The 10,702-nt window shown below is 37.8% G+C and overlaps 1 protein-coding gene across 1 annotated transcript; it reads right to left on the reverse strand.

Moving 5' to 3' along the window:
• Window positions 1-8,983: 8,983 nt before the first annotated feature.
• Window positions 8,984-10,481, reverse strand: LOC122002548 (CBL-interacting protein kinase 29-like). The gene has a single exon (XM_042557748.1). It carries the CDS (start codon window positions 10,442-10,444, stop codon window positions 9,155-9,157), a length of 1,290 nt encoding a protein of 429 aa, XP_042413682.1. The 5' UTR covers window positions 10,445-10,481; the 3' UTR covers window positions 8,984-9,154.
• Between the last annotated feature and the right edge of the window lie 221 nt (window positions 10,482-10,702).

Here is a 10,702-nt window from a genome sequence, read left to right on the forward strand (position 1 = left end):
TCGGAGGCATTTTCCCACTACAACAAAAATCACTTTTCGCAGCGCGCTATTAACAGCGTACATTAAAAGCATGCCGTTAATAGTATTATTAACGGCGTGCATGTTGATATGCGCTGTTAATAGTATGAACTTTGAAATAAAAAAAGGTATTAACAGCGTGCATTAAAAGCACGCCGTCAATAATATATTATTAAGGGCATGCATGTTAATGTATGCTGCGAATAGTTAATAATAATAACAGCCAAACGTAGTAAATAAAAAAACATGATTAAAATTTAATGATTAGTTTGGAAATAATAAAGAAAAAGTAATAAAAAAATAAAATTATATTAAACAAAATTAAATTAAAAAAAAATACATGAAACAAAATGTAACTTAATTGGTTAAAAAAGTTGTTGTAACTTGGTTAAAAAAGTCAACAATTCCTTCGAATAAAATTATATGCGTTCATTGTAACTTGGTTAAATAAAGAGTAACATTCTGCTAAATAAAAAAATGCCCAAACCCTACGCCGCCGAAGCCTTCGCCGGAACCTCTCCGCAATAGTTCTGCCTCTCTTCGCTACCGTCGTCGTCGCCATCGCCGTTGCCGGACTCCTCTCTACCTCTCGGCACTCACCGCCACCAGCCGTAGGAATCCTCTCCGCCTCTCTGCACTGATCATCGCCGGCCGCACGACTCCACTCCGCCTCTCCGCACTTGCCGTCATTGCAAGACTTCCTTCCATCTCTCCGTATCATAGGACCACAGCAAGAGGAAGCAAGCCCTTTGATAGCCACTGCACACTCTACATCAAGCCAAAAGCTCAACGCAAAGGTAACCCTAATCTTTATGTCCCTAAACTTATTTGGGCGGCACTCTACAGCAAGTAGTTTTATTCATAAATTGGAGCTCGAGTGTATTTATATATTTTACGATTTTGTCTTCATTCTACTTACATTGAAGATTTTAATCTTGCATGTTCATATTGCCAGCACAAGATTGTTCTATCAATTTTTTTCTTTGATCCCCATTCCTGTTTGACGTATTTATATTGTGGACCAGTCCCAGTTCATGAGTTTTCATGCCACTCTGGTCATGTATGCTAGAACTTAGTAGTTACATTTAATGCACATCTAGTTTTAGTCTGTATCAGATGTGTTTCCAGGATTTAGTTTCACCTCCAAGCAAATTGCATTATGTGATTCTGTTTGTCTACTGTCTAATGTACCTGCTAAACTTTTGGGTTTCATATTTTAGACTATTCCTTTTCATACTTCCTAGAGCTGATCTCTATGCAATTTATTGCACTTCTATTAGTCGACAAATTTTTGACTTGTGATCTTCTGGAATATCATTGCCTGTCCTATTTAGATTTATATGTGATCTTCTGGGTTTTATTAGTCGACAAATTGCATTATGTGATTTGTCAGACCAGTGGTATAAGTTTTTTTTTTTTTGGACTTATATCGAGAGAGATGTATTTCTTTGGTAGCCGAGAAGGTTAGCTACTTCCTCCTTTCTTTCCTCTTATTTTTCTTAGAAATTATTTTGGAGTATAGTGTCTCAAATTATTATTATTATTTTTCTTTTAAATTCTTCCCACAGCATAGATTAATTCTAATTTAATAGAATTGGTTAGGGATGATCAATTCTATAGAGTGCAGTGGAGGAGTTGGATTAATAATTACAATTTCACATCCTCTTTTTGTGAGCGATTTATATAAAAGATTTTTTAGTTTTGATTGCTTAATGCTTCGATTTGTCTTACAATATTTGCGCTCCAAGAGTCATGCCTTTCTTCTTTATAAAATGATCAAGTATTTTACTAGTTTCAATTTACAAGCACGTTATCGATGGTATAATTCAACACCTCCCATTTTCTTATCTTGATGGTATAATTTAACACCTTCCATTTTCTTATCTTGATTTGGAACACGCTAATTAGATTAGAATTAACTGATCTTGTGTGTTACATGCATATATTAATACAATTCTATTAATTATGCTACCCTTGCTCTACATGAAATCCACATTATTTAGTTCTCACCATTGATATATTTTGTTTGATCTTTTGACACGAGTATATCATTAGAGACAATGATTGATACGTGTAACAAAAATGAATGGATACAAAAATAATGATTAAATATATTAAACTAAAAAGGAAAAAAACAAATTATCAGTCTTTAAAGTGTGTGAATAATACTTTGACATGGCTAGTAAATACTACTATGACACATGATATTTATTTGTTTAAAATATTATGATGTAGGAATCAATTTTTTATATTTAAGTTTTTTATTTATTATGTGGTGTTTTCTTATACATATATTTTGATAAAATCTCATAATTATTTCATATAAATGAAAAAGGTTTATTCACGAGATGGATAAGGAATGGATGCATCTGCCTTCAAGTCTTGTACCCGAGTATGAAGAAGGGATAAAAAAATTTATTGCACAAGCTAGGAACTATGTAAAAACACGTGAAGTAATCTTATTCACACTTACAATGGATAGAAGCAAATCCTATATATATATATATATATATATATATATATATATATATATATATATATATATATATATATATATATATATATACATAATTTGATGGTTTGATTTCCACCTAGGAAGCATTTAAGTTTGATCAAAAGAAAAGCATTACCGGCATTTCCCTCATTCAAGGACCTCAGGCAACTTTCAAACAAATAATAGGAACTAATATTAAGTACTAAAGAGAAGAACTAAATTGGTAAAACTCTTTAAATATTAATGAATTTGTAACTCAAATACAAGTCAAAGTAGTATGTTACTTATCGTGCACACCACTAAGATGATAAAAATGAACTTTTATCATCATGGTCAAGATTAAGAAAGAGGATTTGGTTCGCTAATTTAGGTGATAGGTTAAGCACTTCCATCAAGACCTCCAACACTATGTGGATAAAATTTTAAAATACTGTGCACTAGGCATATGCTACTCTTCTACATGAGAACTCCCTTTTATGAGCAAAGTGGTATAAATCAAAGTTTAGCTGTAGAGAAGCACAAGACTCAACACTGACAGATTTGTCTTCTCATGCAAAACACAGAAGTAGTGGGATTGAAAGATGTCATAGGTCGACTCCTCAAAATTCAACTCTTCCAAGCCTTTAATCAAGAACTCTAGGAATAAATCGTAGAATAGGAGTTTACTTCTAGACCTACACTGAAAATTTTGTTTGTTCCCTATAAAAAACCTTAGTATCAAAACATTTTAAGGGAGAGTTCATTAAACTTAAAGTTCCTAGACTTATTAATGAACTCTTTCACTAATAGTTTACAAACCCCCATATCGACCAAGACCTGACTCTTTGATTTCTCAATAAATTTTTCTAGCACTACTCAGCTTCTTGAAACTTGATTTCTTCCAGCAGTACTCTTGCACTACTCTGATTTTCTAGCACTCCTCCGTGTTTCTTGGAACTTAATTTTTTCATCGTAGAAATATAAATCATTCATTTATCTTCTAGTACCAATTGTCTAGGATTAAGAATAAAATAATCCATAATCCAGATGCATTCCAATAAAGAAAAAAGAAATAGTTTATATAAACCTATGCAAGTTCTCGTTGAATTGACAACTACTAGAAGATTATCTTGAATAAGGAGTGCTCTCCAGAAACTAATGAGAAGTCCCAATTTCTAGAACTCCAATCAGCTTCATACTACAGAGTACAAATATACATATATCATCACAAACATCTGCACACACAATAATAACAAAACAATGGATATAGCATAGTTTCTAATAAAAGGTCAACTTGCAATTCAGCAAATTTAGAATCATGTTACAAAGAGGCATTGTAATTATTAGTCAATCTGGCAATAGACATCTAATATACGAGTGCAACCTATTTTCTGCAATGATCTCATCAAACCTTTGTATAACTTCCAACTAGTTTCTTTGTATTGGCTTGAGAAGAAGAGAGTGAATCAGCAAAAGAATATTTTCCATAGCTAATGGAAGCAGATCTCAAAAGTAAGTCATAATACTAAAGCTTTATTGTCACTATCTGTGATGTTAATGGACAAAGTGCAATCTCTCAAACATGTGAAGTCATAGATGTTAGCTTAATCCAAAGCCCAAACATTGTTATTTCAGTTCATTTATCAACAATTCTTTTCACAAATGAAAAGATAGTAATATTTTGCTCTTAGCAGAAAAAAAAACCAAGATAACTAAATATAAATAATTGAACTAAATAGTAAACAACTATTTTTTCCCAAGCATTTACAGAGGATGTAACAAACATCTAAATAACATCATAAGGCTCTATGATTAGTCTCAGTGTTCAAGAAGCATCAGTGTTAAAGTAGTCTCAGTAAGGCTCTATTTTCCATATATAGAATCTGAACACCATCTTGCAAAAAGCCAAACTCAGTCATAGATTACGAATTATATGACTAAAGATTAGCTCACAACATAAGAATGGATGGCACAAAGATTCAGTAAAATCAGATGGCCTCAACTTAGATTTATTTTGTCTTTCTCCAAAATGTGAAAACAAATGGACATACATTTGCATAAACATAGATGTGCTACTGAGCCTATACCAATTTCTTAGAATAATTATCTAAAACAACCAATTAGATCTTTTGTTGAAGTGCGTACATGTGATTTTATTAAACTACGTGCATTATATGTTGATTTCATTTACATGCATTATATGTTGATGTTCAGTATAGTCATCTATTATATTAATGATAATATAATGAAAGTTATTTTTTGTTGTAGAAAAAAATATTAGAATGTCCACCCGAATCTCAAAACACAACTAATATTGCTGATGATGCAATTAGCATTGTGTTTGGCAATGAAGCTCGGGGTAGAGTGCGTGGAATGGGCTTTGGAATAACACCATCAAAAGTTGGAGCTTCAGTGCAACAAAATGGAACGGTTCAACAACTTCAAACTATAGTACAAAATGTTCAACAACAAATGCAGGAAATAAGGCAACAAAATCAACTAGAAATGCAAGAAATGAGGTCTATGTTTTTACAAAGTATGAGACAACAAAATCATCCAGAACAGGTTAGTAAGTAAACAATATATATAAAATAAGTTTGATATGTACACTTAGATGATTTTGAATTATCATGATGACATTGTTTGACACGATTTGGTTATAAAATTAGATTGCTAGTGGTGGTATTTGTAGCGGTATTGGGAATGAATTTGGTAGCAATAGCGATATTAATATTGGTGCCAAAAAAAGTGGTGATTTTGGTCATGTTTTTCAGGTGATTATCATAAAATTATGTATTTCTGAATCATAAAATTGTTACAAAAATATATATGATTGAATTAATAACTTTGTATTGTTTATTTACAGTCAAATTCGAGAAATGCGAGTCATGGAGATATATGTGCTAATACTAAATGTAAGCTGCTTCATTGGTCTGCTGATGAATTAGTTGTTGCAGAAGCTCGAATTGCATCCACAGATCCAAATACAAAAGTGCATCACGTTATTCTTGGTGGATCATGTTGGAAAGTTTGGGTTGATAAAGTTTTGGTGGAAAAGGTGGACCTAATTCGACCAAATGATGAAATGCAGTTTCTTGATGATGCAATAGGAAGCACGGTTGCATGGTTATCAAAATTTATAGTATTGTGTGATTGATACATAATATACTAATTTGTGTGGATTGTAAGTTTAATTGTTGTTATATAATAACTAGTTTGATAGAGATTTTGTATCTTGTTAAAGATCTTTAAATTTTTTTGGTATAATGAAAAATTATGACTTTTGTTAATTTTATGGATTTATTTGCACTAAATTTATTGTAAAATTTTGGTTTATTATTTTCATCAAATAAATATTTTTTTTAATATAGTTAAGACTATCAACAGCGTACATTTATAAGCTGTAGATTATTATCCTTAGTGCATAAAAATGCTTTCCGCGGCGTGCTTTGCGCGCTACGGATAATATTATCCGCAGCGCGCAAAGCACGCCGCGGAAACTACTATTTGTATCGTGCTTTGCGCGCTGCGGATAATACTTTCCGTAGCGCGCAAAGCACGCCGCGGAAAGTATTATCCGCGGCGCACAACGCATGCCGTGAAAAGTATTATCCACGGCGCACAAAGCATGCTGCGGAAAGTATTATCCGCGAGGCGCAAAGCATGCCGCAGAAAGTATTATCCGCGGCGCGCAAAGCACGCCGCGGATAATATTATCCGCAACGCGCAAAGTACACTATCAATAATTTAGGATTTTTAACAGCTTTTAATTGTGCAGCATGCAATGCGCGCTGCGGAAAGCGAATTTGCGCGCTGCGAAAAGCTATTTTTGTTGTAGTGTCCCTTCTTGTCGGTTGGAGTCTTGAATGGCTCCTCCAATTCCATCTAATAGTTCCAATCCATTTGGAACCACATCTCTAAGTACGACTTCCAATAGCCGAAGTCTTCGTGCTCATATGGAGTTAGGATTCGGATGTCCCATCCGAGAGGTCCCTTCGACTCTATCTTCTTCTCTAGCGGTTGTTCCTTTGGCAATTAGTCTAACAAAGAGCAACCTTGCTTTGATACCACTTGTTGAGACCTTGATGTCTACTAGAGGAGGGTGAATAGGGTCTCACCCAAATCGTTCGCTTCCTATAATTTAGTGCACAGCAAAATACAAAATAAACTAATAAATAGAAAGCTAAATTAAAACAAGAAGAATGAAGATAAGTAAACCACAAAGACACGCTCGTTTACGTGGTTTAGAGATAAAGCTCCTACTCCACGACTATCCGTAAGGTAGACGATTTTGATCTATCGGTGGATGATTCCCCGGAGAACTTTCGGCTAGCTCGCGTAGCTCCTTGTGGGTGGAGAAACCTCACCACAACTCGCACAAAACCACACTAGATCACTTGAGTACTTAGAGACTTTAATTAGGGTTAACCACCACTAATTTCATCAATCATGCCCAAGCACCCCGAGCTCTATTAAATAGAGTTCAAGAGGAAAGCACCAAGCTATTTTCCTGCAACCAGTCGACTGGTCTTAAGTGAAATTCAATCGTTATAAGCCAACAGTCGGCTACCAGTCAATTGATAAAAATACCACTCGACTGCTACAGTAATGCTACAGTAACACTGGAATTTTACCCTGGGTACAGTCTCTCATGCACTCGTCTTTGCCCGCACAACCTAGACCTAGCATTCTAGCCTCCTCCATCAACCTCGCGTCCCTCGGATGCCTCCCTATCCTTCACGCCTTGCATTCTAGAGCTTCCATCGGCCTTGTCATTGTTGTTGGGTCTTCCTTTGTCAAGAGGTCGTGCCTCCGAGATTTCATCCATTGCCAAGTCACCCTTGGACTTACGTTGCCAAGACTACATGCTTGGACTTACACCGCCAAGACTAACCCTTGGACTTTTCTCCTTTGCCAAGATCACACTTGGACTCTCCTTGTTGTACTTATATCCTGCACACTCACAATGCATATCAAATACAATAATAAACCTGACTTAAACTTTTGCCTAAACATCAAAACCTAGGGTACCCAGATTGCTCCAACAACAGTCAACGACTCTCCGCAGAATCCAAGATTTTGCTAACAGCCTTTGTACCAGTACACCAATCAATTGGTCTTCGCAACCGTTGAGCACAGAATCATTCTGTGCTTTCATGAATTTGGACCAGTCGACTAGTCTTCTCACCAGTCAACTGCTCCTTACATTCACTCACACTCTTACTCTCCGAAGTCACCTTTTAAAGCCCTCTTCCTCAGCACTTGTCCCTCAGATGCACTCGAGCCTGTGACTCCTATCCGTTCTATCCTTTGCATTGCCTTGAAGTCTGCTTCCCTTGGCTCCACTTTGTTGCTCCTCGTCTGGCGGTCTCTAAGGGGCATCATCTTTCACCGATCTCATGGACCTGAGCCATAGGATGAGATTTTCCCATAACTTGATCGCACTAAGTTCCTCATGTGTTTCACCAAGTCCTGCATGACTCAAACGCATATGAAAATCTAACTTAAACTTTTTGACATACACATCAAAGTTATGATCATATCCAATCAAACTTAGGTCGATTGCACCCATACTGACCCATATTGAAGAGCACAAATGTTGATGAGACTATACTTTTTGGTATGTTAATTTATTTTTGTATTTCATGAATAATTGATCTACTATTTTTTCTTATAGATTATGATTTTTTTTTTGATACGTCATTGGTAAAATGATTACACGAGACTCACCATAAAGTAGAAAATTTAGTGATCGTCTTATAAAACTTCTTGATTTTCTCTTACAAGATTCAGAGTATGTATGGTTTAACTTTTTTTTATTATTTTTTGATTTACTATACTTTAATAATCCCATATTTAACTATTTTTAGGAACAATAATTTATCATAGCTCATCATGTATTTTATGAAGAAACTTTATCAATGACATCATGATATATTTTGAAAAAGTAAATAAAGAATCCGTTATTATCATTTTTCAAATGTATAAATCAAAATGATTTATGGATGAAGTATTTGTTTCAAATATTTTTCATGTTATCAAGATGATAATAAATGAGAATTTAAATCAAATTATAAAATTTTGTAATAGATAATTTTGATTATTCAATTTCGTATTAGCATTTAATCATTTTAAATGTTAATACAACATTTAATTTAAGACATTGCAAGACCCAAATTAATCAATAGTGTTTCAGTGTTATCTGTTCAAAAAAAGAAAAAATTTTGGAAGAACTTTATGATGTCTAATTGATATTTTAATCTATGTTTCCTTGTTATTTTACCCTATGTTTCCTTGGATAATCTGATATATAATATATTATTATTATCTACAATTTAATAGTTATTAATTATATAAAATAACTACTGAAATACTGCCCATGCATCGCACGGGTGTCTTTTCTAATTCTTGAGTGGTTCAACAGCCCAAATCAAATTTGGTGCTGCGTCATTTTAATTTTAATAAAAAAATAAATGTGGAGGCTAGATTTCGTAACGATCTAAAAGTTGAGGCTTTATTTGTTAATTGCTAAGGTTTATACGTTGTATTTGTTAAACGGTATGGGGTATATTTAGTAATATTTTCTAAAGGACTTTTTTACAAAAAAAGAACCACCATGGCTGACTTCACCAACCGGTCAGGAGGTCATCTCTGGGACGGCGGTCAGAGGCAGCTGCCGGGCGGGCCGCACAACGCCGGCCTCAGCTTCTCGTTGCAGAATATTCCAGCGACTCCCCCGCCCTTCTCCAACTCCACCACCGCCATGCCTCCGGGCAACCGGTGAACCTCCACCCTAACTATTAACTCCCCGCTTTGCCTCTCTACCACCGCCGCCGTCGTCATCCCCTTCTGGTCCTCCATCCTCACCACGAAGCCCTCGCCCTTTCCCACCCGCTCGACCTGGTCTAGCACGCGGTCCGCAGGGTCGGAGGACGCGAAACGCTCCCGGTCCGATGTTTCCCCTTCCACGAAGAAGCTCGAAAGGTCGAGCCCGGGGGAGAAGGCGATGAGATCGAAGGCGTTGAGTTCGCTGCCGGCGTCGCGGTATTGGGGCTTTTGTTCGTCGGCGAGCGGCCGCATCAGGGCCGCCATTTGATTCGCGTCGAGGTCCTTGGCGAACCAGGGGTCGCGGAGGATGCAATCGATGGACATGCGGGTGGCCGGGTTGGGGTCGAGAAGGCGGGCGATGAGGCGGCGGAGGTCCGGCGGCGTCCACCGAGGGCAGCGGTGGTGGCCGCAGTAGATCTTGCGGTAGAGGGACATGATATTAGGATCATTGAAAGGGAGGTAGCCGGCGACGAGCACGAAGAGGATCACGCCGCAGGACCAGATATCCGCCTTCGCCCCATCGTAGCCATTTGATTTCTTCCCCATCAGGATCTCCGGCGATACGTACGCCGGCGTCCCGCATTGGGTGCGGAGGAGGTGATCGCCGTCTGAGGATCGGAGGGCGGCGAATCCGAAATCGGAGACCTTGATGTCGCCCGCTTCGTCGAGAAGGATATTCTCCGGCTTGAGGTCCCTGTGGAAGACGCCGCGGGAGTGCGAGTAGGCGACCGCGGAGATCAGCTGCCGGAACAGACGACGGACAAGGTCCTCGGGGAGCCCGCCGTGCTCCTCGACGCGAGAGAAGAGCTCGCCGCCTTTGGCGAGGTCGAGGACGAGGTAGACCTTAGAGCGGGAGGCGAGCACTTCGTGCAGGCGGACGATGTGGCGGTGGCGGAGACGCCGGAGGGCGGAGATCTCGCGGATGAAGGGATCGGCGGAAGCGGAAGGAGACCCGGCGAGGCGGCGGGGTTTGGGGAAGACCTTGATGGCGACGGAGTGGCCGGAGGGAAGGTGGCGGGCGTGGTAAACCTTGGCCGAGGAACCACGGCCGAGGAGGCGTCCCATATTGTAAATGCCGAAGATGACTTTCGTCGGAGCCTGATCGCCGATGTTGGAGTCGGCCATCCTCTCCGGCGGACGGAGGAGAAGCAATCGGGGCTCGAGGGTTATAAATAGCCGAAGTCGCGAAGCCCGAAAGAAAAGTAGTACTTTTGTTCCTTCAAAATCTAATTCAATTTTTATTCTAATTATATTTTTTTTTTAAAAAAAATGGAATTGCTAAAATTACGAGGACAGGAAAGTCGACAGCAAAGCGAGAATTAATTTTAGGAGTATTTTGCAAACTCAATTTATATAGAGTAATTTCATATAATTTTATAAAAT

Source organism: Zingiber officinale, chromosome 7A (assembly GCF_018446385.1).
Source record: "Zingiber officinale cultivar Zhangliang chromosome 7A, Zo_v1.1, whole genome shotgun sequence".
NCBI classification, from domain to species: domain Eukaryota; kingdom Viridiplantae; phylum Streptophyta; class Magnoliopsida; order Zingiberales; family Zingiberaceae; genus Zingiber; species Zingiber officinale.